Source organism: Natrix helvetica, assembly GCF_964273705.1.
Source record: "Natrix helvetica genome assembly, chromosome: 5".
NCBI classification, from domain to species: domain Eukaryota; kingdom Metazoa; phylum Chordata; class Lepidosauria; order Squamata; family Natricidae; genus Natrix; species Natrix helvetica.
This window is the reverse complement of record NC_138551.1, coordinates 10,802,224-10,829,446: the sequence shown is the minus strand read 5'-3', so window position 1 is coordinate 10,829,446 and position 27,223 is coordinate 10,802,224. Positions and strand designations below refer to the sequence as shown.

At 42.1% G+C, this 27,223-nt stretch overlaps 2 protein-coding genes across 3 annotated transcripts in view; both read right to left on the bottom strand.

Moving 5' to 3' along the window:
- Positions 1-8,700, bottom strand: part of MCCC1 (methylcrotonyl-CoA carboxylase subunit 1) — a 32,912-nt gene extending 24,212 nt beyond the window's left edge. Inside the window, exons 1-5 of the mRNA XM_081954223.1 lie at positions 8,547-8,700; positions 3,529-3,575; positions 3,183-3,322; positions 1,839-1,934; positions 880-1,001 (exon numbers count right to left, since the gene is read on the bottom strand). Coding sequence (XP_081810349.1) covers positions 880-1,001; positions 1,839-1,934; positions 3,183-3,322; positions 3,529-3,575; positions 8,547-8,596 — 455 coding nt within the window. The 5' untranslated portion in view covers positions 8,597-8,700. The remainder of the gene's footprint in view (positions 1-879; positions 1,002-1,838; positions 1,935-3,182; positions 3,323-3,528; positions 3,576-8,546) is intronic.
- A 2,991-nt stretch (positions 8,701-11,691) lies between these two features.
- LAMP3 (lysosomal associated membrane protein 3) lies at positions 11,692-27,183 on the bottom strand. Of its 2 annotated transcripts, none has more exons than XM_081956149.1 (6): positions 26,926-27,183; positions 21,895-22,565; positions 21,008-21,130; positions 16,848-16,905; positions 14,330-14,497; positions 11,692-13,002 (listed from the first exon to the last, which is right to left on the bottom strand). In XM_081956149.1, the coding sequence occupies exons 1-6, from the start codon at positions 26,972-26,974 to the stop codon at positions 12,863-12,865; spliced, it is 1,209 nt and encodes a 402-aa protein (XP_081812275.1). In that variant the 5' UTR covers positions 26,975-27,183; the 3' UTR covers positions 11,692-12,862. The 2 variants fall into 2 exon arrangements, with proteins under 2 accessions (XP_081812275.1, XP_081812276.1); XM_081956150.1 differs by having other exon boundaries at positions 21,895-22,562.
- Positions 27,184-27,223: the final 40 nt, after the last annotated feature.

Sequence of the window (27,223 nt, the reverse complement as noted above, 5' to 3'; positions counted from 1 at the left end):
TTAAGTACAATGACAATAAAGATTATACTTAACATTCCATTTTGATCAAGGAGAAAATCTATGTCTCCACCAAGTGTCAACCCTGATTTGATGGCATGTCAATCAACCACTACTTCATCTAGATTCCTTCCCTTCCCTTCTATGATTCACATGTCTGGGCTCCTCCCACCTCAATTAAATAAGATATTAATTAAGTAGAGTCCTCTCCGGATTTTACTCCGTTAGTCATTGCAGGCTATAAGTGGTGGTGGTTAGTCTCCTTTTCAAGGCCACTGAGCCAATGCTGTCCAAAGACATTTCCACAGTCATGTGACAGTATATTTACAAAGCGCTATTACATGAAGTGGTACCTATTTATCTACTTGCATTTGGATGCTTTCGAACTGCTAAGTTGGCAGGAGCTGGAGCGAGGATGGGAGTTCACCCCGTCGTGTGGTGCTCGGGTCTCGGTTGCTGGCTTTCTAGCCAACAAATCCAACCTCTTAATCGCTGAGCCACCACACCCCCCATAAATTAAATAAAGGCCCACGTGAAGTTGGACCAAAGGTTGTACTGCATTCGGGCATTCTACACTGAGACTTTTGAGACCGTAATTCTCAGAGTATTAAAGGATCGCAGAGTTAATTCGCTGCATGTATCAAAGAGGGCAGCCTAACTCGGAAACAAGGAACCACCTAGTACAGGGGTGTCCAAACTTGGGAACTTTAAGACTTGTGGACTTCAACTCCCAGAATTCCCCAGCCAGCCATGCTGGCTGGGGAATTCTGGGAGTTGAAGTCCACAAGTCTTAAAGTTCCCAAGTTTGGACACCCCTGACCTAGTAGTTGCAACAAAATGCTCTTTCCGTAATAAACTTAGCCATGAAATAACACAGAATACCTCTTAATGCCCATATCTCTGATAGCAGACGAAGGAGGACCGATGAAAATTATCCCTTCTTGGTTACAGAGTTCAGCAAATTCTGTATTTTCGGATAGGAAACCGTAGCCTGGGTGGATAGCCTAAAGTAGGAAATATCAAATATCATATTGCGAGAGGCTTTATGGCTTTGTGATGTTTCTGCTGAGCTGCCCTAGAAGCTGAATCAGACCTCCAAAATGCAGGAATGTCCACACTTTTCTGTTCCCCAAACGCTCAAAAGCAAATCGAAGCTACCTACAATCTTTTCCATTGCCACTGTCCTCAGAATACTACCAGCAATCGGTCATTTCTTCAGCTGACCAATAGGAGAATGCAACGGTTAGTCGGTGCTCACTTCGCCTAATAATTACCACTGTATGTGACCAGCAAAAAAATCTGATCAATTGCTATGAGGTCGATCTGCAAAGCCATCCAGACATCAGCCCTCTGTTGCACTTAAAAGACCGATGAAACAGCAGCCTAGTGACGTGTTAGGATGGCTGAACCTCTGCAGGTAGCAGGCACATAATCTAACCACAGAAAGAACTGGGATATTTAGCAGAATATTTATAATATAATATAATAGTAGAGTTGGAAGGGACCTTGGAGGTCTTCTAGTCCAACCCCCTGCCTAGGCAGGAAACCCTATACTGTTTCAGACAAATAGCTATCCAACATCTTCTTAAAGACTTCCAGGGTTGGGGCATTCATAACTTCTGGAGGCAAACTGTTCCACACACCTTTTACACAACTTTATGGGAAATGAGACCATTTTAAAAAAGCAGAATTGCTGAATACATTTAAACTGCTCCAAGAAAGTCAGACTACCAAATCCTGCAATGTGAGAGCTTAAGTCACTTACACACAGAATCCATGTTATGATGTTTCACTAACCCAATTCTAAGTAAAATATAGCTGTTACAAAGCAGAATTTGTACCTGTGCTGCAGAGTTTCGGGCCACTTGCATTATTTTTTCCATGGACAGATAGCTCTGCTGAGATGGTGCTGGACCAATGCAATAGGCTTCATCGGCCTACAAGAAAACGCCATCGTTTTATTACGATACTTTATTTATACTTCATTACATATTTTAACTTTTCTACAAGACTTTGGAGAACCTCTTTGTGGAACGAACTCAAGCAGCAGACGGGTTGAGCTGGATCAGCCAGAAGATAGCGTAACGAAAAATCATAATGGAAGCTGCAACCATGCTATCAAAGCCCCGCCCCTTTATAATTTGTGAAATAAAAAGATAAAGGTCCCCTCGCACATATGCGCTAGTCGTTCCCGACTCTGGGGGCAGTGTTCATCTCCATTTCAAAGCCGAAGAGCCAGCGCTGTCCGAAGAAGTCTCCGTGGTCATTACCAGGACACTGCAATTGTCATAAATATGAACCAGTTGAGAAATGTCCAAATTTTAATCACATGCCCATGGGGAATCCTGCAAAGGGTGTTTGAAAAACAGTCATACGTCACCTGTACTTTGATCAATCTAAACCAGGGTTATCAAACTTGATTTCATTAAGGGCAGCATCAGGGTTATGTTTGACTGGGTAGAAGTCGGGGTGTGTGGGAGGCATGGCTGGGCAGGATGGGCCATTTTCGCTCCATTTTTCACTAGCAGCGCTGCAGAAGACTATCCCGGCTGAAAACGGGGACAGGGGGACTGCACGCAGCCCTCCTGAGTTCCGTTTTCTCTGGCAGAGGCACTGCGGGCCGGTCCTTTGTTGTTTCCAGGCAACCTTGCAATCCAGATCTAAGCAGCATCTTCACCCCACCCCGGCCCTTGAGTTTGACACCTCTGATCTAAAGGTAAAAGGTAAAAGTTCCCCTCGCAGATATGTGCTAGCTGTTCCCGACTCTAGGAGGCAGTGGTTATCTCCGTTTCAAAGCCGAAGAGCCAGCGCTTTCTGAAGGCGTCTCCGTGGTCATGTGGCCTAAATGCCAAAGGCGCACGGAGCGCTGTTCCCTTCCCACCAAAGGTGGTCCCTATTTTTCTACCTGCATTTTTACGTGCTTTCGAACTGCTACGTTGTCAGAAGCTGGGACGAGTAACGGGAGCTCACTCCCTTACGCGGTGCTAGGGATTCAAACAGCTAAACTGCTGACCTTTCTGATCGACAAGCTCAGCGTCTTAGCCACTGAGCCACCCTCTGATCTAAACCAAATCAAAAACAATATCACCAAGTATGTTTAAGTGAATGTATTATTCATACAAAATTATTTGGCTCCCTGATTGGCTTAAGAGCAGCCCTTAAGAGTGTCAGCCGATGAATTTTACCATAGCTACGTGCATTGAATTCCGGTCAGCCTCACTGTAAACTGCCACCGACTTCACCCCCATCTTCCGGGCGGTCCGCATCACCCTGCAAGCAATCTCGCCTCGGTTTGCCACGAGAACTTTCTCGATGTTTCTTTGAGCTGTTTTTTTTTTTTCAAATTAAAAAAGAAATTAGGTCTGCAATAATTATGGCCATATCCTTTTTACTACTAACTTGTCCACACTGTCAGAATGCCAGGATAATGTTATTATTTTTATCTGACTTCAAAATGAGTTTCTAGTTATCGCATAAAATGTTAGAAATCTAGAAAAAAAATCCATAAAGAAAATAAGCCAAATAATTTACCTGTTACAGAAGCATATTCTCTGGTACTCCAGGCCCAAAGCCATTTTCTGTGAAAGGAAAAGACCATCATTTAAAAAAGAAATAGCATTCATTTAGTGACCATTCAAAGAAACTACACAACTGGAAAAAGTTCTGACTTACGACCAGTCTTACAACTGAGAAAAGTGCACTTATGACCATAACCATAAGACTCGGTGGCACAATGGTTAGAGTGCAGTACTGCAGGTTACTTCTTTTATATATATATATATATATATATATATATATATATATATATATATATATATATATATATATATATATATATATATATATATATATATATATATATATATATATATATATATATATATATATATATATATATATATATATATATATATATATATATATATATATATATATATATATATATATATATATATATATATATATATATATATATATATATATATATATATATATATATATATATATATATATATATATATATATATATATATATATATATATATATATATATATATATATATATATATATATATATATATATATATATATATATATATATATATATATATATATATATATATATATATATATATATATATATATATTATTTTTACATTTAAAACAATGCAATACCGCGGAGTCGGAGTGATCATACATTCACATTATGTACAGCTAGTTTCAACCATTAACAGTTAATCTACTTAATACATTGTCTGTCCTTCTGTCCAATCACAATATATACATTTGTTCCAGTCTTGTCATCTTGTCTTATACCAATCATAAAATCTGTTCCAGACTTCAAAATATTCTGATTCCCCTTTATTTTTAAGTTCAAGAGTGAGCCTATCTGCTTCTACACAGGCCAACACTTTTCTGATTATATCAAGCTCTGATGGTGCATTTTCTTTTTTCCAATACTGTGCATCAGTGACGTGCAGTGAGGTTTATGACTGGTGAGGCACTGACACAGTGCTGAGTTTCAAATATTTTTAGACTTGTGGACTTCAACTCCCAGAATTCCACAGCCAGGCATGCTCAGTTCCAATTTAAAGCGACACCATTTGTTTTTCTCCTTTGCTCCTTCTTTCTTTTTCTTTTTCTTCTCCTTCCCCTCCTTCCTCCCTCCCTTCCTCCCCCTCTCTCAAACACACACACACACACACACACACACACACACAAGTTGGATTGGACTATCTCTCCTACCCCTTCCCTCTCTCACTCACTCTCAAACAACCCCACACACACACAAAAGTTGGATTGGATATCTTTTCCAGTGGCTTGAAAGCAGCTCCTCTGCCACCACCACCACCACCCCATTCCCCTGCTGCCTTTCCCAAACACCTCCACCATTGCAAATGCAGCCTGCTGTCTGGGTGGGAAATGCCTGGAACACAATAAAGCCCACCCACCACCTCCTGCTGGCAGGCTGGGGTGAGAGGAGAGGCAGAGAAGCCGGAGGGGAGCTGATCTGAGCCTTCCAAAAGAAAGAGGCTGGGGGGAAGTGTGTGTACTACAGCATGGCTCTTTGCCTGGCTTCCTGCCTCCTCCTATAGTCTCCTCAGTGCTCGCTTGTGCTCTCCCTCCCCAAGTGTAGTTTGATTGCAGGTGGAGCCACGTTGCCTTTTCAAACTTGTAATCAGTGAAGCTGGGCTAGATTTTTATATAGTTTTATCCAGCTGTGTGTGTGTGAGAGAGAGAAAGAATGGGGGCCTGGGGAGGAAGTCACTACACTTGGGGAGGGAGAGCACCAGTGAGGTTAAGCAGAGTCATCCACGGTGAGGCAGCAACTAGCTCAGCTTTTTCCTTTTACTTTTTTTTTCATGATGAGAGTGGTGAAGCTGTGCCTCACTTGCCTCACCTGACTGCACGTCACTGCTGTGCATAGGTTATGCGCGCTGCAGTTAGTATATGTATAATTAAATAAAGTGTATCATTCTTAAACCCCTCCGGTATTATGCCTAGGAGAAAAGTTTCTGGTTTAAACATAATTTGTTCTCCCACCATTTGTTCTAACCACGATTGAATCATTTTCCAATATTTTTTTGCCTCGTTGCACGTCCACCACATGTGATAGAAAGTGCCTGGTGTTTTTTTACACTTCCAACAATTTGGGGCCAGATTTTTGAACGCTTTGGAAAGCCGTGCTGGGGGAAGATGCCATCTGTAGAACATCTTATAAAGATTTTCTTTATACGCCGTAGCCAATGTTAGTTTCTGATTAAGTAGCCAAAGTTTTTCCCACTTAGCCAATTCCACATTGTAACCGAAATTTTTCGCCCAGGCGACCATGGTTTCTTTGACATGATCCTCCTCTAGTTTATATTCAGTACTGCAGGTTACTTCTGTTGACTGAAGTACATTATTGCCATTTGGGACTTTCCCAGACGGCTTCTGACAAACGAAATCAATAGGGGAAGCCAGATTCACTTAACGACCATATAACTCACTTAACAACCATGGTTCAAAAGGTCTTAAAATTGGGCATGAATCACTTTTCCTTAACAGTGGAAATTGTATAATTGTGGTCGTAAGTCGAGGACTACGCCATATTCTTTTTTTAAAAAAAAAGACTTTTTTTTTATTTATGGTTAAACAGACAGACACAACACAAAAAAAAAAATCATCTTTCGCTACATATTGTAGAAGTGTGTCAATTGGTTACAAATAACTTTCGTGCATCTCTTCCACAGTCATTACTTATAATTCATATCACATTGTATATTTTAAATCAAAAATCTTTATATAGCTTACTATCAACACCCCACAGTTCCCATTTGACTATAATTGTTTTAACGTCCTTTTGCATAAAATAATCCAAAACTGAAAACACAACCATATAATGACATTTCATTAATTATTTCTAATATCATACAATCATTACCCCTTTATAACATGTTCTAAGTAAGAATTAATTATGATTGATAACAAAATTTCTAATCCTCTTTTCCAAGTCGCTGTTTACTATTTGTATTCAACCGATTTGACAGCGGTTAGCTTTTTTAGGCAGAAAAAAAAAATCCCGACAGTAGCTCTGGTAAATGGATCGCATACTGTTGACAAGGAAACAATACAATACAATACAATACAATAGCAGAGTTGGAAGGGACCTTGGAGGTCTTCTAGTCCAACCCCCTGCCTAGGCAGGAAACCCTATACCGTTTCAGACAAATGGCTATCCAACATCTTCTTAAAGACTTCCAGTGTTGTGGCATTCACAACTTCTGGAGGCAAGTTCTTCCACTGATTAATTGTTCTCACTGTCAGGAAATTTCTCCTCAGTTCTAGGTTGCTTCTCTCCTTGATTAGTTTCCACCCATTGCTTCTTGTTCTACCCTCAGGTGCTTTGGAGAATAGTTTGACTCCCTCTTCTTTGTGACAACCCCTGAGATATTGGAACAATGCTATCACATCTCCCCTAGTCCTTCTTTTCATTAAACTAGACATACCCAGTTCCTGCAACCGTTCTTCATATGTTTTAGCCTCCAGTCCCTAATCAATAGTAGGCTAGTTAAAATCACCCATTACTATTGTGATGTGCTTCCTATATACCTTAGTTAGCTGACTAGCAAAAAGTTCATCTACTTCCTCTGCTTGGTTGGGTGGCCTGTAGTATAGACCTATGGCAATGTCATTTACCCCCCAACCTTTAATATTGACCCAAATGCATTCAAGATAGTTCTCATCATTGTTGTGCTCTATTTCTGTAGAGATGTAGTTATTTCTTCTATATAGTGCAACTCCACCTCCTGTTTTGTTTGGTCTATTTCTTTTAAATAATTTAAATCCTTCAACTTGGATCCAATCATATACAGGTAGTCCTCGACTTGCAACAGTTCATTTACTGACCGTTCAACGCTATAACGGCTCTGAAAAAAAGTAACTTACGACCCTTTTTCACGCAACCACTGCAGCATCCCTGTGGTCACATGATCAAAATTCAGAGGCTTGGCAACGGGTTCGCCTTTATGACAGCTGCAGCGTCTTGGGGTCCCGTGATCCGCTTTTGCGACCTTCCGACAAGCAAAGTCAATGGGGAAGGCAGGTTCACTTAACAACCGTGTTACTAACTTGACAAATGCAACGTTTCCCTTAACAACTGTGGCAAGTAAAGTCGTAAAATGGGGCAAAGTCACATAAGAAATGTTTTCCTTAGCAACATAAATTTGGGGCCCAATTCTGGTCGTAAGTCGAACACTACCTGTAGTTCCTGGATGACATTCAAGTGTGCTTCGAGGGGAAGAGTTCAGTTTGTAGTTCAGTATGTTGTGTGAACGCAATTCCCTGGGCCTGATACACCCCACTCCCAAAGAACAAAGCAAGGAATATAAATCTTTCCATTCCCTACCATCCAGTCAGAGCTGAAGAAGCTTCTGGGATGAGAAGCGAAACGCCTACAAAGAAAAAACAAGGAAGTCCAGTTGCCTCCTGAAAAAGCACCTTTGGGACAACCATGACCTGGATGACTGAGAATCCCTACAGACTCCCAAAGAACAAAGACACGTTTAAAGAAGAGATTGGGCAACCCTTTGTCTGAAATGACATGGGGGTCTACTGCTTGGGCAGAGGGGGTGGACTAGAAGACCTCCAAGGTCCCTTCCAGCTCTTGTTATCCTGCATTAGGGAGGAAGCAAACCTGGGCCAATCGAGCAGGGAGAAATGACTGACAAATCCCCCACCGTCACCACTAGCTCTCCAGTTGCTCCAGGTTGCCAGCGGGGGTTTGGTGAAAGCTTAGACACGCGTCGGGCCCAGTCCACACGCGCAGGTTGATCTACAAAGCCTCAAAAAATATAGCTCCAACCACAGGAAGAGGGGACCGCGGAGGTCCACTCCTTTCATTCGGGACCACCAGCCAGATGGTGGGGGGCTCTGCAAAGGACCGGCTGGGCACAGCCGCGGAGCTCCCTGCCCCGGGGGCAAAAGCGGGACTCTCCTCTCCCAGCTTCCGAAGGGGCAACCCCGAGCGGAGTCGGGGGAAGCCCTCCGCCCTCGCCCCGCGCACTCACCGGAGCTGGCGTCGCCCCTCGCCGCCCAGCGCCAAAGCCGAGGCCGCCATCCCTGCGCCGGAGCTGCACAGAGGCGGGGGACTTGGGCCGGGCTAGCGGCGGCGCTTGGGCCTATCAGCGAGGCCGGAAAGGAGGCCGGGCTCAGTGGGGAGGAAGCGGCGGAGGAAAAGTTCCCCAACCTTCGCCAAGGAGAAAGGCAGGGCGCGCTCCCGGGGCTTTTCCAGCGGCCTCTGCCGCCCAAGCGCCCTGCCCTGCCCTGCCCGATGTGCTTTTACCCTCGTCGCTTCGTCCCCATTCAAGCTTAGCCTCGTTAGCCAGTTTTCCTGGTTTGTGCGGGGCTTTTGGCCAAGTCGGGGAAGGAGTTGGGGGCGCCTCTCCTGCGTGAGCAAGGGGTTGGGCTAGATGACCACCAAGCTCCCTTCCAACTCTTCTTACTGTTTATTGTTTACATACACAAAGGAGAGGGAGTGAAGCACCTGAGGGCAGGACAAGAAGCAATGGGTGGAAACTAATCAAGGAGAGAAGCAACCTAGAACTGAGGAGAACTTTCCTGAAAGTTAGAACAATTAATCAGTGGAACAGAAGTTGCCTCCAGAAATTGTGAATGCCCCAACACTGGAAGTTTTGAATAAGATGTTGGATAACCATCTGTCTGAAGTGGTACTATAGGGTTTCCTTCCTAAGCAATGGGTTGGACTAGAAGACCTCCAAGGTCCCTTCCAACTCTGTTCTGTTCTATTCTAGTCCAGGGGTCACCAATCTTTCGGGGTGACAGGGACCACTAAATTCATAATTTTAAACCCCATGGACCACTAATATGAATTTTTTAAAAAGATAAATAGTATTTGGGGCAATATAAAAATGCAAATAATTTTTCTGCAGATCACCCAAAGTTTCTCAGGGACCACCAGTGATCCACCTATTCTGTTCTGTTTTGTTCTGTCCTATCCTATCCTTATATCCCTATATGCCTATTCACACACACAGAGACACACACACACACACACACACACACACACACACTGAATGGGGGGGGGGTTAGCAATGCTACTCCCAAGGACAGACCCCCACTTTCAGTGTCTGGATGGCATTTTTATTATTATTAATGGGTCTCAGAGCACAGAGATGTCTCTAATGTGAGGATTCTGAATTCTTATTTTTGGCCTCTTGGACAAGTACAATGTACATAGATTCTGTACATAGAGCAGGTTTTTTTTTCTTCACATAAAAATATTGGGAATGAAAACTCATAACAGTTGGGCTGTGAATTTAAAGCTATTTTATAATCTTTTTTTTCTCTCTTATCTTTTGAGGAGTTTGAGATTTTTTATTAACCAAGCAGATTTATAGGATTTATAGGCCATTGCCTTCTCTTAGGAAGGTATCTGATCTACCATTTTCACCAAGCCTCAGTAGGTGGCAATAGTTGTCTGACTTTGAAAACTAACCATGACTGGATCTGGTTGGTGGTGGATGAAAGTCTTGGACCACAGATTAGTCTTCCAGAAAGTTTTGAAAAATATTTTTTTCCTTTGTAAATACATATATTTGCAAAGCACTAGCATTTTCAGTATCCACATTTTGTGTGAGTATTTGGGCTATATTATTTTATGGGAAGAAAATTCAATTCAGCCTCTTTTTTGTGGTTTATGTAAGATCAGTAAAGGAACAAAGCTTTGGTGTGTGTAGACAAAAAAAAAAGAAGAAATGTTGGAAACTGGGATTGTAAACAGTAAAACAAATTAATTAAATTTCTATACCAACCATCTCACCTAAATGGGTCGGGACGGTTTTAGAACATCCTTAGAAAACCATATAAAAACATGAATAAAAGCATAAATTAAAATCGGGTTAAAACTCCCAAGTAAAAAAAAAGGTAAAATAAAAAATGCAAAAGCTAGGAAATTGACAAGGCAGTGGCAGTGTTTTTAGTTACCAAAAAAAACCCGTTTGTAATTGCAATGTACTTCTAGTTTCTCCACAATTCAGATAAATCACCTGATAAATAAACATCTCACAACTTTGGAAAGAAAAATTTTCCTAAAGAGGAATATTTTCTGCTGAAAATGTTGACTTGAAAAATAGTTCCCTTTTTTTTTACAGGGTTTTTCTCGGGAGCCTCGGGAGTGTAAAATATATCTCAAGGAGAAAGGAGTGGCAGATCACTTCTGTTCTCTGCCAAGAAAATTAAAGGAAAGGGTGATCTCCAGGAAGGTTATGCTTTTTATCGAATAACTACGGGAAAATTGATTAAATACCAGAGAATACAAGGCTGTGCAACCTCAAGTCAACTGAGTTGGCAGAATTTGCTTGGCCCTCTCCATTCTGCCTTTCCGCAGTTTGAAAACTAGACGAGGTAGATTGAATTACATGAGACAGATAATGCATTTTTGAACCAATCTGTGGTTAACTGAAACATGGTTTATTTCAGTATTTCATTTTCCTGGGGTTGTACTGTAGGAAGTTAGTGCCCACCTCTTTCCTAGGAAAATAAGATATTTTAGGAAATGTTAAATGGGCAGAATATTTCCCCTAAAAGGGAGGCAGACACTCAGTCCCGTCCCGTCCCCCACGTTTCTCAATGGGCCATTAAGGCCTGTGCCAGTCTATTCTACATAACAAAGATCTACCTCCTTCAGGCAGAGCCATAATAGGAATCCCAAAGCCCTTTCATTACTTCATCACCCAGCAAGAGTCAACCAAGCTTGGGACTCAGGACAGAGTTGCCCCTGCATGGCCCCATGGGAGTCTGACAACCGATCGGAATACAAGTTCAAATTCAAAAGTGCAGAGAGGGTATAAAACTCAGTCACTCTCAGCATCTCTGCCCTTTTTTTCTTCGCCCAAGATCTTGAAGCATGTGGTCCTGTCCACCATTAAAACCTTCTTTCCAAGCAACTGGATTCCATGAATCCAGTGTCTTTTTCCCCACTTGGAACTGAACCCAGAAGGACATTTCTTCCAACAGTACAATGCAATGAGTTACAGATTTAACCATTCTGGCCAAGCATATTGTGAAGCAGCAATCTGTATGTGTGAAAGTATGCAGAGTTGGTTGAATTAACACGCTGTGATATGCCATAACATGGTTTGGTTTTAGCACAGCACAACGTGTTAAAAAAAAATACACAACCCAGCCTGGGTGTTTTATAAACCATTTATTTATTGCTAAGCCAGTTAATGCTACTCAATAAGCCATGATGAAGTCATCGCTTAGTACAAAGGGAGTATCCACCCATTATTGTAACCTTGAAGTTGGCAGCAGATGGGGAATAATGATCTGTGAGTGGTAAGTCAGGGTGGAGTTGATTTCGAAAATATCCTACATTCAGAAAATAGAGAAGAGCAGACATCCTATTCCCTAACTAAGGAGTTATGTAATTTATTTCAGACACAGAACCATAGAATCATAGGACTGGAGGAGACCTTGGAGGTCTTCTAGTCCAATGCCCTGCCCAAGGCAGGAGTCCTTATACCAGGGGTCGGCAACCTGAAACACTCAAAGAGCCACAAAGGTCCTAACTGGAAGCCCCTCGTTCAATTCTGGAGCCAACCGGAAGTCCGGTTAACTCACCATAGAGTCTCCTCCTAGCGCGGCATCCTTTTTTCCTCTACCTGTCCTAACCGAAAGCTCTATCAATTGTAGAGCCAACCGGCAATAGGGAGCTGCAGCAAAACGACCCCTGCCTTATACCATCCCGGATAAATGGCTCTCCAATCTCTTCTTTAAAACTTCCAATTAGGAGCACCCACAGCCTTGAGAGGCAAGGTGCCCTGTTGATTAATTGTTCTTATTGTAAGGAAATTCCTCTTTAGTTCCAGGTTGAATTTACCTCTAAGCTTCCACCCATTGCTTCTTGTCCTGTCCTCAGTGTGTTATAATACCATTACTAAAGTTCAGAGCATAATGTGTGTTGAAGTTTTTGTCTAAACCCCCTTTACAACGTGTCTGCTGCAGACAGAACTGCCTGATAAATTATGATAGAGAGACACACACATTATAACTATTCATCTTACTTGAATTCATGGATTACACTTGCAAATACATGCAGGTGAGTTTAAAAAAAACCAATAACACCCAAGCAAATAAATGCATTGCTACTGTTGTATATAGATAATAGACGTGTGTATGCACCTGCATTGAGCTGATTAATTTCCAATTAAGTGTTAAAAGTGCCAGAAATTTAAAAATCACTTAAAGATGCTCAACGGCTGTTTTTACATCTGATTGCCACAGCAAAGCAAGCAAAATCTCCCATTCTTCCTGATGTTATCATGTGCTGCTTCTACACCCATTCATACATTCATTTCAGGGTTCAGATATGGCTGTATCCAGAATGAGTTTTCCTTCTATAAAGCACACAGGAGAACAGAATGATGATAACTAATCCTGACAGACTGAATCCGATAACTGCTGGGATCAACTTCTTGTTTCTATCCAACGTGCACTCCTCTTCTGCAATTCAGGAAAAAAAGAGAGAACATATTAGACTTCAATAAAGGAGCATCATATGATCCCATTTTCATCTTCCACGGTGATTTTCATCTTAGTCAAATAAAGCTATAGAGAATTATCCCAGACCTTGTGAGCACCATGTGTGAAAGTTATCTTTGTACCAGTTAAAATCATTTGAACTATGGCAAATCTTTAGGCAGTTTGGCTTAGTGGTTGAGGCACCAGACTAGAAAGCCAGTAAAGTCAACCATGAGTTCAAGTCCCGCCTTAGGAATGAAAGCCTGCTGGGTGACTTTGGGGCAGTCACTCTCTCTCAGCTCAACTCACAGAGTTGCTGTTGTGATGAAAATAGGGGGAGGAAGATGTGTTGGATACGTTTGCTTATCAGTTATTTATATAACTGTTTATATAACAACTAGCTGGATACCCGTGCTCCCCTAAGAAACTATGTGATTGGGCTTGATAACTTGACAATTACAGCTTGAAAATTAATTAGTAGTTAAAATCGGCCTCTCCTCTCCCCTTCTCTCCCTCATGCTTGCCCCACAGAAGCCTATCCCCCTTCTCTCCCTCAGCCTGGCCCCATTAATCCTCTCCTATCCCCTTCTCTCCTTCAGGCTTGCCCCACAGAGACCTTTCCTTTTTTTATCCCCTTCTCTCCCTCAGTCTAACTCCTTAGCATCAGAACCCGCAGGTGGGATGAGTCACGTGCTGGCCACGCCCATACCCAAGTGGCAGTTGGAACAGAGTTCTTTTCAGGTGGGGAGGGGGAGTCGAATGTCTAACTTCTTAGCACCAGAGTATGTTAATAATACTATAAGAAATACTAATGATCTGATGGTGATTTCAAAATATCCTTTCTTAGCGAGCACCTAGAAGCCAAGAGGAACATGCGCGCCAAATTTCAAGTTTGTAGGCTTTACAGTTCTGGAGATTTCGTGATGATGCATGAGTGGTATTTTGCTTTTATTGTATATATATATAGATAAAGGCATGATAAAATAAATAAATAAATAATAAGGCTATGAATGTCTTGACAACCCCAATAAGATTGAAATTGGTTGTATGTTGTTCTCCTGGTACATCTTTACATCTGAAAATTATAAAAGCCTTTTGGGGGCTACTGGGAAATGTATTAAATAAATAAGTGCAGGAGTCCTACGCACATGTTTATATGCATGCAAAGTTGGCTTGAATTAAATGCAGCATGTCTGAGAGAGAATCCGTGAAATCTTCATTGACCTGGAGCTCATGGTGTGAAAATGCCCCTTTGTGCCCTCAGCAGGAAACTCTTAATCATAGGAGCACCAATGATGCACATACTAACCTTTTCCAAATTGGTTATTTACGATATCAAAGGCCTGAAGCTGGGAATTGGCAGCCTGCAGTTGAAAGTTGCTGGACAAGCCCACCGTTTGCTTACTGAGACACTTGAAGGAGTTTCCCACAGCTGTGGAAAAGAGCTGGTCATTTTTAATTCCGTTGTACTCAAAACCTGAAATTTGCAGAGAAAGAACACATCACTGTTGATCTGTGTGGCTAATTTTTATCTCTGGTATATCTCTGTGTCTGTGCAATACCAAGCCCTAAAATTAATGCCTGATTTTTGCACAACATTGATGTCTGATTGGAGTAATATGATAGATTAATTTAAGGATAGGATAGGATAGAAGAGTAACAGAGTTGGAAGTGACCTTGGAGGTCTTCTAGTCTAATCCCCTGCTTAGGGAGGAAACCTTATACCGTTTCAGACAAATGGCTATCCAACATCTTCTTAAAGACTTCCCGTGTTGGGGCATTCACAACTTCTGAAGGCAAGTTGTTCCACTGATTAATTGTTCTAACTGTCAGGAAATTTCTCCTCAGTTCTAAGTTGCTTCTCTCCTTGATTAGTTTCCACCCATTGCTTCTTGTCCTGCTCTCAAGTGCTTTGGAAAATAGCTTGACTCCCTCTTCTTTGTGGCAGCCCCTGAGATATTGGAACACTGCTATCATGTCTCCCCTAGTCCTTCTTTTCATTAGTTCAAGGGTCTCCAAATTTGGCAACTTTAAGACTTGTGGACTTCAACTTTCAGAATGGGAGTTGAAGTGCACAAGTCTTAAAGTTACCAAGTTGGGGGGATTCATGAACTACTAGACCAATGTTTCTCAACTTTGGACATTTTAAGATATGTGGACTTCAACTCCCAGAATTTCCCAGCCAGCATGAAGGTTGAAGTCAACCCATCTTAAAGTGGCCAAGGTTGAGAAACATTGGGCTATTCTAAGTTTCTTTGCTTGTGGTTCCGGGCTCAGCCAGATGTTAATCTGCAATCTTCCAGATCTTGGGCTGTCTGAAAAATATGCTGGTATAATTTGGGAGGGATCCGAATGATAGAATTCTGTTCTGCTTCAGGACTGAGTGGTGATATACAGTTACATTTTTAATGCAGGACAAATTAGTAGAATTCCATAAACGTCCCATAAACACGTCCCCTGCCAGTGAGAAAAAAAGTCTCCACTAATTTGGACTGGAGGAAGAGAGATGTTTTGAAGTTGCTGGACTTGGATTAATCTGAAAAGATCAGCTAGATGTCGCCAGAGTTTAGCTATTCTAGACCAACTCAGCTCTTCTCAGTGGTGGGATATGACTGGTATACTCCGGTACGCGTGTACCGGTGCCTGCTGGGAGTACCAGGTACTGTTCCGGTACAGTGCTCCGGAGGGCCCACTTGCCCGCCCGTCCTCCTTATGCTATTTGAGCTGATTGGGGCCTTCACGCACATGTACGGAGCATACGGCACCTGCACGACGCTCCGCCTAGCAGCTCGAGCGTCACAGGCAGTAAGTACGCATGTATACTGGTTGCAATGGGATCCGGAACCCACCACTGACTATTCTGCTATAGTTCTGATCACCACAATACAAAAGAGATGCTGAGATACTCTGGAAAGTGTACAGAGAAGAGCAACAAAGATGATGAAGGGTCTGGAGGCTAAATCATATGATACAGAGACAGTCAATGGAGTTAGGCATGTCAATTAGTTAGTTAGGAGTTAGGTCTATCAAATAGAAAGATTAAAAGGGACGTAACAGCTGTCTTCCAGTGCTTGAGGGGCTGTCACAGAGAAGTGGAGATAGACTTATTCTCCAACGCACCAGAGGGAAGGACTTCATGGGTGTAATAAAGAATTAATGGATGGAAGCTTGTTAAAGAGAAACCCAACCTAGAAGTAAGGGGGAAATTTTCTGATAATGAAAAAAATTAATCAGCAGGATAGCTTGCATCCTGGAGTTGTGAATGCTCCATCACTGAAGGTTTAAAAAAATAGATTGGAAAACCATTTGGGATGATATAAGACAGTGTTGGCGAACGTTTTTGGCACCAAGTGCCGAAACAGGAGCATGTGTGTGCCGGAAACAGTAAGAGCAGCCTCCTGGCACACATGTTTACACTGGGAATATGATCCTCCAATTTCCAGCATGCTAATGTGCCCTGGTCAGCTGGTCTTCATATGTGCATGTGCACTAAAAACCAGAAGTTCAGGTGCCTGGTGCGCATGCGCTTCCAGTTTCTAGTGGTTTCACGTGCGTGAAAACCATCTGCCAGTGTGCCGGAATCCAGAACAGCAACGGGCGATGGCTCATGTGCCCAGAGAGATGGCTCTGTGTGCCATAGGTTCGCCATCCCAGATGTAAGATCTACTATGAGTAGGGGTTTGGACTAGACGTCCCCCAAGGTCCCTTCCAGCTCTATGATTCTATGATGTATTTGTAATCCAGCATTTAGTTGTGACAGTATCTCGGGGAGAGGTGGATTCCGCTTTAGCAATCACCTGAATAGGTAGAAGATACCTGGTACCTACCTTGGGAGAGAACCGTCAAAGCAGCTTCAATCATGCTGATATAATAGATCTTTTCTTTCTGGAAATAATAGTGGAAAGAGAAATAAAGGTGGGTTTTTTTTTTTTGTAATCCCAGTGACTTCTTAGAATTAGCTTGGATTCCTGCATCACATTATGCCTTGATATTTTTTCAAGGCTGATCTTGTGCGCCCAGCAGCTTCATTTCTACACCAAACTGGCTTCATCCGGTTAGTTTCATTTAAGCATTGCATGCTATGTCAATCTCCGGCCAATGTAATTTACAAACTCTAGGAGTTAAGCCATTTGGGTGAATTCATCTAATTGTGCTTTGCTCTGCAAATCATAGTTAGGCAAAATGTATTTTGTTATTTATTTACCCCAACTTATTATTTCTTTATGCCAAATTGTATTCACCAGATTCAACAAGCTGCAGGTAGTCGTCAGCTTACAATGATTCATTCAAAGTTACAACGGGACTGAAAAAAAAGTGATGTAGGACCATTTTTCACACCAATGTTGCAGCGGTGGTCCCAGGGTCATGTTTAGAGGTGTTTATTTATTTAGGAAAATGGATATAGCTGCCTACTCACTCACAGTGACTTTAGGCAGCTTACAGAAAAGCAAACAATATAGAAATAACAATAACAACAACACCAACAACAATAATAGCAACACTCAGAACATCGTATATTTTAAGAAGATACTTGGTTGATACCTAGGACGCTGGCAGCAACCCATATCAACCATTAGCACCAGTCAATGGTATTTGTTACACATTTTTAAATGTTCAGTTGACTGCGTTTTATGTTTAACGAATAAAAGAGATAACAACAACAAGATACTTGGTCAATACCCAGGATGCTGACAATCAATCCGTATCAAGCATCAGAGCCAGTCAATGATATTTGTGACATTTTTAAATGTTCAGTTGACAGAGTCTCATGTTGAATGAATAAAAGTTTATAACACTAACAATAAATGATAACACAATAATAACCCCCTCCACTATTGTGTGAATGTCACCAGGTAAAAGTATTTATGATATGGCCAGGTCTTTCTCTTTCAAACCTTTTCTACAGTTTCCATCTTTTGAGGGCCGATCATAAAGGAAAATTATACAGTACCTAAATATTAGGAATCCAGTAACTTGGATTCAGGTTGTTAAACGTACTTCTTGAGGAAATGGGAGAGAAACTTTATACCTACTCATATTTCAAGGAGCAGATTTGAACTACTTCTTGAATTATGAAAGGATCGGATTATGCAATGAAATATCACGGCCTTGGAGGGCAGTGGGAAGGATTAGCCAACTCAGAGTTTACATCATTGTTTCACGAAAGTCATTGAGGTGCCTCTCAAGTGCGCAGAGAGGACCTTTCTATAATCTTACTTGAGTGAGAGAATACTTCACCTGCAGAGAAGCAAAGAGACAGAACAAACACTAGAAGCCAAGCCTTTATTTGAAAGGCAGAGAGTTGGAGACATGGAGAGGGGATTTTGGAGCGTATTTTGTACAGCAGGGGTCTCCAACCTTCAACTCCCAGAATTCCCCAGCAAGCAATCTCTCCTTGTTCAGTTTCCATCGATTATTTCTTGTCTGGCCTTCAGGTGCTTTGGAAAAGAGCTGGACACCCTTCCCCCTCCGTGGCAGCCCCTCAAATATTGGAAGACTGCTATCATGTCTCCCCTGGTTCTTCTCTTCGCTAGACTAGCCAGGCCCAGTTCCTGCAACCGTTCATCGTAGGTTTTAGCCTCGAATCCCCTAATCATCCTGGTTGCTCTTCTCTGCACTCTTTCTAGAGTCTCAACATCTTTTTTATAGTGTGGTGACCAAAACTGAATGCAGTATTCTAGGTATGGTATTACTAAGGCTTTAAAGAGGGATATTAGTACCTCATTTGATCTTGATTGTATCCCTCTGTTAATACAATTTAGGATTGCATTGGCTTTTTTGGCTGCCATTGCACACTGTCATATTTAATTGGTTGTCCACTGAGACTTCAAGATCCCTCTCATAGTTACTGCTATTAAGCCTGGTTTCACCCAGTCTATATGCCATTGAAGCCCCTCATGTGGTCATGTGTCCGCTTTCTTGATTATTTGTATCTTCTCCTCTGCAGATACTCCAGATTGGATGCATTTCAGCAAGCCACGAACCATGGCTTACAACTGGACACTCCCAGAAGTAGAGAAATGCATGATGATTCATCATAATCCACAAACCATGAGAAATTAAAATAGTTTTATGGAACTGCCACATTAAAAATGGAAAGGAAATCACATGATGGAAAATTGGAAGTTAAACTCACAGCATGACAACTAGTAAATTACATGCAGTGGGGATGTATTGCATTTTTGTTGTTAGTTGCGAAGTCGTGTCCGACCCATCGCAAACCCCATGGACAACATTCCTCCAGGCCTTCCTGTCCTCAACCATCCTCTGGAGTCCACTTAAGCTCATGCCTGCTGCTTCAGTGACTCCATCCAGCCACCTCACTCTCTATCGGCCCCTTCTTTTGTCGTTCCCAGAATTAGGCTCTTCTCCAGTGAGTCCTTCCTTCTCATTAGGTGGCCAAAGTATTTGAGTTTCATCCTCAGGATCTGGCCTTCTAAAGAGCAGTCAGGGTTGATCTCCTCTAGGACTGACCGGTTTGATGGCCTTGCAGTCCAAGGGACCCGCAGGAGTCTTCTCCAGCACCACAGTTCAAAAGCCTCAATTCTTTGGCACCCAGCCTTTCTTATGGTCCAATTGCATTATTTTATCTAGTGCTTATTTACACATTTTGCCTCACCATTGATACAACACATTTTTCTATCCCAGAAGTTCATCAGCTACTTAAAAAGATATATTGTGTGTTCCTTTGTACACATTGTTTTCCACATCATATTCTTCCCAGGTTTATGAGACATACAGAACTGATTCCATGGATAAACAGAATGGCTTGGTTAAGGGAAGAAAACCACAGCTTAGAAACCTGTTTAATGTTGGGTTGTTAATTCCAAGAAGTGGAAGCTTTGTGGCTTAGTCTTAGTTTGTTTTTAGACTGTGCCTAAACTTGTAACCAATTCACAACATTCAAAGCAAGACATAAGGAAGCTAACTATGATCAATTTTCTGTTTGTGAAGCCTGAATTTTCCGTGGTTTGGGCTTTTTTTAGTTAAATATGTCTGCATTTATTTTAGTTCCTTCACTGGGGTTGTTGGAAAAAGCAAGGTAATACATGAGTGTCGATAACCATGATCTGAGTACTTCTCTTGAAAGAACATTTGAGGGAGAATCTTATCCAAATAAAACTAAAGCCAAGCATTTCACAACACTAAAGTAAGAAGTACAAAGCCAATAACCCTTGTGGTTAGTTAAGCTGGGTCATTGTGTTTGTGTGTTGCATTTTCTGCCTGCTCGATACACCATTTGGGGTCTTTAGGAAACTTGACCTAACTTCAGCAAAACAAAGATAATTACCGTATTTAGATATATAGAGATGTATCAATTGAATGGATCGTGATTTTGTTAACCAAGGATTCTGGCCTGCTCATTCAGTCATTTATTTGAAGAGGATTCCAAAGACCTCAATTCTCCAATATGCAGGTAGTCCTCGACTTACGACCATAGTTTGAGTCCAAAATTTATGTTGTTAAGTGAGACCTTTGTTAAGTGAACTTTGACCTATTTATGACCTTTCTTGCCACCGTTGTTAAGTGAATCACTGCAGTTGTTAACTAAGAGTTCTTTTCAGGTGGGGAGGAGGAGGAGAATGTCTAACTCCTTAGCATCCAAGCATGTTAATTATAAGGCAACTGGCAGTTGGAACAGAGTTCTTTTCAGGTGAGGAGTGGGAGTAGAATGTCTAACTCTTTAGCATCCGGAGTTATGCTAAGTGACATGGTTGTTAAGTGAACCTGGCTTCCCTCTTGACTTTGCTTGTCAGAAGGTCGCAAAATGGGATTGTGTGACTCCGGGACCCTGCAATCATCATAAATACGAGTCAATTGTTAAGTGTCCGAATTTTGATTACCTGACCCATGGGGTTGCTGCAACGGTCGTAAGTGTGGAAAATGGTGAAAGGTCACTTTTTCAGTGCCGTTGTAACCTTAATGTTCATTAAATGAACTGTTGTAAGTCGAGGACTACCTGCACCATTCCTGAAGAAAATCTTACCTTCGTAAAAATAAAATGTACGAAGCCACCTTCAAACGAGATGTTGAGCATCGACTGACCATATCCACAATATCCTGCGGTGTGTGTAGCGTTGGGGTCAATATTAAAATATTGTAGATCGCCCTGTGAAATAGGCAAGACGTCAGTGCATTAATTTCAACAAAGACTGACAAATTATTATTGCTTACAAATTTAGAACAAGGGAGAATGATTAGCTACACCTATTTGCCCACCACATTGCAAAAAGGATGTTGAGACTTTGGAAAAAGTGCAAAGAAGAGCAACTAAGATGATTAAAGGCCTAGGAGACTAATACATATGAAGAACGGTTGCAGGATTTGGCTATGGCTAATCTAGAGAAAAGAAGGAGTGGAGGGACATGATAGGAGTATTCCAGTAGTATTCCAGTATTTGGTAAATAAATTGATCCCCTCCTCTTTGTGGCATGCCACAAAGAGGAGGGGATCAATTTATTTACCAAAGCACTTGAGAGCAGGAAAAGAAACAATGGTAGGAAACTAATCAAGGAGAGAAGCAACCTGGAATCGAGGAGAAACTTCCTAACAGTGAGGACAATTAACCAGTGGAACAGAAGTTGCCTTCAGACTTTGCGGGTCCTTCATCACCTGAGGTTTTTAAGAAGAGACTGGGAAGTCACTTGTCTGAGATTGTATAGGATCTCCTGCATGAGCAGGGGGCTGGACTAGAAGATCTCCAAGGTCCCTTCCAGCTCTATTCTAATTCCGACTTCTCTCATCTTTAAAAACCTTAATTTTTAGGGTCATCTGACTGGAACCAGACTAGGGAAGACTGGATTCAAACCTTTCTGACAACACGAGGAACAAAAAGAAAGAAAGGGGGGTGGCAGAGCCTACACAACAGCTTACCGTTTTTGCGTTCGTAATAATCATCGTCAAGCCAGTTAAGGCTTTAATGCAATCTGCGGTTCCATTGGAAACACTGTAAGTGCCCGTAACAGCGGGTGATGGTTGAGGTGCCAATGCTGGTCCAGTTTGACTCGTTGGCGTAGGGGAAGAGCTCACGCTCTTGTGTGTTGCAGGACTTGTTTTCACAATGGTTGTGTGCTTCCTCAGCTTCTTAGTGTGCTCCTGAGTAGCCCCGGAGACAGTCTTATCTACATGTTCCTTAGTTGTGCTCAGAACAGGACTCTCCTTTTTCCGACTAGTTGATAGCGGCAGGGTTGAGGTTGTTCCTTGAGACACCCTTCTTGTATTGTGGGTTCTGGTCCAATCAGTTTGTGTCTGAGAAGGCAAAAGTGTCGTCCTTGCAGCCGCTGTGGGTTTCTCCACAGCCTGTGATTTTGTCAGTGGGATGGATTCTGCCTTTAACATCTCAGCTGTGGGCGCTGAAGGAATTCCTCGTGCTATGCCATGGCCTAATGATTGATTAGCCAAAGCTTGTGAATGACGGTATGGACGAATCGTGGCTTGAGAATTGGAAGGAGGAAATGATGCTCTCTGCAGAAATGAGGTGGGTTGTAGAGTTGTCCCACCTGCAGCCTCTTCATCCGGCACATGAGCAGTGCAAGAAAATACTGCTGTACACAGAATAGAGAGTTAGTCTTGTTTGCCATCAGATCTCGTTACTATGCATCGGGATAGTATTCACTTACTTTCCCTACCGGTTTGCAAATGTGGGCGCGCGCGCCCTTCCGCTTTGGCTTGAAAACGTGCCTAAATAGGACGGCATACAGCCGGGGCGGGTGGGTAGCCCCCTCCCCATGATTTTCACTACTGGTTCGGCCGAAATGGTCTAAACGGGCTGAATACCACCTTTGCTATGTATAGTATAGCCTTTATTGTCATTGTACATCATGTATACAATGAAATTGGTTGTATAAAATGTCCCTGCGCTTCTTCGTGTACCTTGAGAAGAAAAATGAACACCTTTCTTCTTAGCCTAAATTCTTGGTGTGCCTTCTGAATTTGCTCACCACTCTAGAACTGTAATTATGGAAAGATTATAATTATTATTACCGCTTTACAAAACCTTAGTAAGACCTGGAATATGACATCCAGTTTCGGTCACCACATTATTAAAAAAAAGATGTTGAGACTCTGGGAAAAGTGCAGAGAAGAGCAACAAAGATGGTTAGGGGACTGGAGGCTAAAACATATGAAGAATGGTTGCAGGAACTGGGTATGTTTAGCTTAAGAGAAAGAAGGACTAGGGGAGACATGATAGCAGTGTTCCAATATCTCAGGGGTTGCCCCAAAGAAGAGGGAGTCAAACTATTATCCAAGGCACCTGAGGGTAGAATAAGAAGCAATGGGTGGAAACTAATCAAGGAGAAAAGCAACTTAGAACTAAGGAGATATTTCTTAGCAGTGAGAACAATTAACCAGTGGAACTGCTTGTCTCCAGAAGTTGTGAATGCTCCAGCACTGGAAGTTTTTAAGAAGAGATTGGACAACATTTTGTCTGCAATGATATAAGGCAGGGGTGAAATTCAGCATGTCCTGACAGGTTCTGGGGAACCGGTAGCGGAAATTTTGAGTAGTTCGGAGAAACGGCATATACCACCTCTGGCTGGCCCCAGAGTGGGGTGGGAATGGAGTTTTTGCAGTATCCTTCCCCTGCCACGTCCACCAAGCCACAACCACAGAACTGGTAGTAAAAAAAAATGAATTTCACCACTGGTATAAGGTCACTTGCTTGAATGGGGGTGTTAAGTCATTAAGCTCCCCGTTAGAAGTAGTATGCAGAGTATGCAGAGAAGCGTAGTGAGAGTGATATGGAATAACACACACAAACCAGCATACAGAGACACTGAATAGTATAAAAATATAGTAGTTTACTATGTAGAAATATAGAGGTATTCAGAGTCCGGTTAACAGTCCAGGTCATACACGGTTCAGTAATTCAGTTATCTAAATATTCTCAGTTTAACACACAAAATAGCTAACAGTAACAAGACTCAGTAACTCATGATCAGTATCAAACAGTATCCACAATCAACATCTAACAAACAGAGAGAGAGAGAGAGATCTAACAGCCATTCTGGCTCCCTCTTATAGCTGCTTGAGGTAACAAGCCAATTGCATTTCTCTAACATTTAAAGTAACAGTAACATAATCATAGCTTAATATACATTGCCAAGCCAAGCCTAGGGTTACATCCCTAACAGGGGGGTTGGACTAGAAGACCTCCAAGGTCCCTTACAACTCTGTTAGAGTTTCTGTTAAAATTTATGCTGCTGGAAGGAAGAGGAGGAGGAGGAGATTGCTTTACATTTAGCATCTTGAAATCCTTTCAGAATTTCTCAAACATATAATTTTGTGAACCAATTGCACACTAATTCTATTTCTATTGGAGTATTTTTTTCAGTTGCAAAACAGAGCCACACAAGCGTCTTCAATTTCCTGTTTCTCACTCTCTCCCATCACAGGAGTGTTTCCATACTACAGAACTGAAAGTGTTTGCCTGCCCACTTTTGCATTGAACGAGAACAGTCCCACCGTGGAATGTGCTGTATGCCTATTGCCTTTACTTCTATACAGGTAGTCCTGGACTTACAACAGCTCGTTTACGGACCGTTCCAAGTTACAACGGCACTGGAAAAAGTGAACGATGACCATTTCTCACACTTACGACCGTTGCAGCAGCAGCCCCATGGTCAGGTGATTTACATTTGGACGTTTGACTGGTTCATATTTATGACGGTTGCAGTGTCCCGGGATCATCTAATCCCTTTGTGCGACCTTTCGAGGAAAACAAGATTCACTTCTCAACGGTGTGACTAACTTAAAAACTGCAGTGATTCACTTAACAAATGTGGCAAGAAAAGTCGTAAAATGGGGCAAAATTCACTTAACAAATTTTTCACTCAACATTATCAATTTTGGGCTCAGTTGTGGTCATAAGTTGGGGACTACCTGTATTTGCTCACTGCAAGTGCCTGGTTTCTCTCTAAGGTCCATGTTAACCAAGATCAGTAGAAGATGTACGCGCTGAGCGGGCCCTCGGACAATATCAAAATAAAATATGGCTTTCATTTTTGTTATGACTAAAGGCCACTTCAGTTTGTTTTTTCATTTCTCATTTGTTTATAGAATGTATTCAGATTTAACAGATCTGAATTGGAAGAGTGTTGGAAGGGATCTTGTAGGTCACCTATTCCAACCCCCTGCCCAAGCAGGAGATCCTACATCATTTCTGATAAATGGCAGCCCAGTCTCTTCTTGAAAGCCTCCAGTGATGAAGCTCCCACAACTTCTGAAGGAAACTTCTGTTCCATGGGTTGATTGTTCTCACTGTCAGAAAGTCCCTCCTTATTTCCAGGTTGAATCTCTCCTTGCTCAGTTTCCATCTGTAATTCCTTGTCTGGCCTTTGGGTGGTTTGAAAAATAGCCCTTCCTCGCTGTGGCAACCCCTCAAATATTGGAAGACTGCTATCATGTCTTCCCTGCTCCTTTTCTTCACTAGACTAGCCATGCTCAGTTCCTGTAACTGTTCTTTTCGGGTTACTTTAAGATTATCAGATTAACAGAGTTGGAAGGGACCTTATAGGTCATCTAGTCCAACTCCCGCTCAAACAGGAGACCCTACCCCATTTCTGACAGATGGCAGTCCAAGCTCTTCTTGAAAGCTTCCAATGATGAAGCTCCCACAACTTCCGAAGGCAGCTTCTGTTCCATGGGTTGATTGTTCTCACTGTTAAGAAGTTTCTCCTTATTTCCAGGTTGAATCTCTCCTTGTTCAGTTTCCATCCATTATTGGGCTGTTTTGCTCTTGGGATGAGAGGGCAAGCGCCCAGAGTGAGGAAGATGAGGGTACCAGAACTTAACTGGGCACATGGGGGCACAGCCAGTGATTCTTTTCCAAGGTGGATTTGATCAAACTTGGATCTAAAATGAGTTCTCCATTTGGCGTCACTTAGGATCCCAAGATTGCTTAAGGACCGGAACCCTCATTACGAAAGTTCAAAGAGGGGGAAATGGATACGATGTTCTCAGACCCAACATAGTTGGTTAAATACAGGTAGTCCTCGACTTACGACCACAATGGAGCCCAACATTCCCACCGTTAAACGAGACAGCTGTTAAATGAGTTTTATCCCATTTTATGACTTTTCTGGCTGCGGTTATTAAGCGAATCATTGCAGTTGTGAAGTTAGTAACCCGGTTGTGAAGTGAATCTGGGTTCCCCCTTGATTTTGCTTGTTAGACGGTCGCAAAAGGGGGGGGATCACGTGACCCTCCAAACACCGCAACTGTCAGAAATACATGCCAGTTTCCAAGCATCTGAATTTTGATTATACGGTCATGTAAGGTCGTAAGTGTGAAAAACGGTCATAAGTCACTTTTTTCAGTGATGTAGCTTAGAACAGTCCCTAAACGAATGGTTGCAAGTCAAGGACAAAAAGTTGGATAAAAGTTATTTCACAACAGATTTCTTTTCCCGCCAGTTGTCTGACAAGCTACTTCCTGGATAGCCAAAACTGAGCCTTCCCTTGCATACAAACATAATTCTAACACAAAATAAAGTGTAACGTGTAAGCCAAGTCTGTAGATAGAATAACAGAGTTGGAAGGGACCTTGGAGGTCTTCTAGCCCAACCCCCTGCCTAGGCAAGAAACCCTACACCGCTTATCCAGCATCTTCTTTAAAACTTCCAGTGTTGGAGCATTCACAACTTCTGGAGGCAACCTGTTCCACTGATTAATTGTTCTCACTGTCAGAACTAATTTCTCCTTAATTCTAAGTTGCTTCTCTCCTTGATTAGTTTCCACCCATTGCTTCTTCTTTCTGCCTTCAGGTGCTTTGGAGAATAGCTTGACTCCCTCTTCCTTGTGGCAGCCCCTGAGATATTGGAAGGCTGCTATCAGGTCTCCCCTAGTCCTTCTTTTCATTAAACTAGACATACCATAACATTCATTAAACTAGATGTCTACTCACCTCCAGCCGTGATTAGAAGAAATTCAATGAATGGCTTCCACCGACTCATAATGCAACCACTTTAAACTGAATTATTGCGGTAGAAGAGGGATTGGATTAATGCCACGTTTTGGCCCTTAAGGTGCCACGATGGTTTTGGTGGTTTTTCCTCCCTGCCAGCAGGTTCACTCAGCCACTTCTCTGGAGAACAAAAGCATCCACTGTTTCCTGATGAAGAGTTTTTGAGCAAAGAGGAAGTGGTGCTCACGAAGAGTGAAATTTCTGGGTTATATAGGCAGTTGGTAAGTCACATGCGAGA

Bases quoted from the DNA above. Each gene is read 5' to 3' on its own strand.
- LAMP3 (XM_081956149.1), bottom strand. From the start codon at position 26,974: ATGAGTCGGTGGAAGCCATTCATTGAATTTCTTCTAATCACGGCTGGA. The intron at 21,131-21,894 runs GTAAGCTGTTGT...CCTATTTCACAG, and splicing joins TTATTACGAACGCAAAAACG to GGCGATCTACAATATTTTAA. The intron at 16,906-21,007 runs GTAAGATTTTCT...TATTATTTCCAG, and splicing joins TACATTTTATTTTTACGAAG to AAAGAAAAGATCTATTATAT.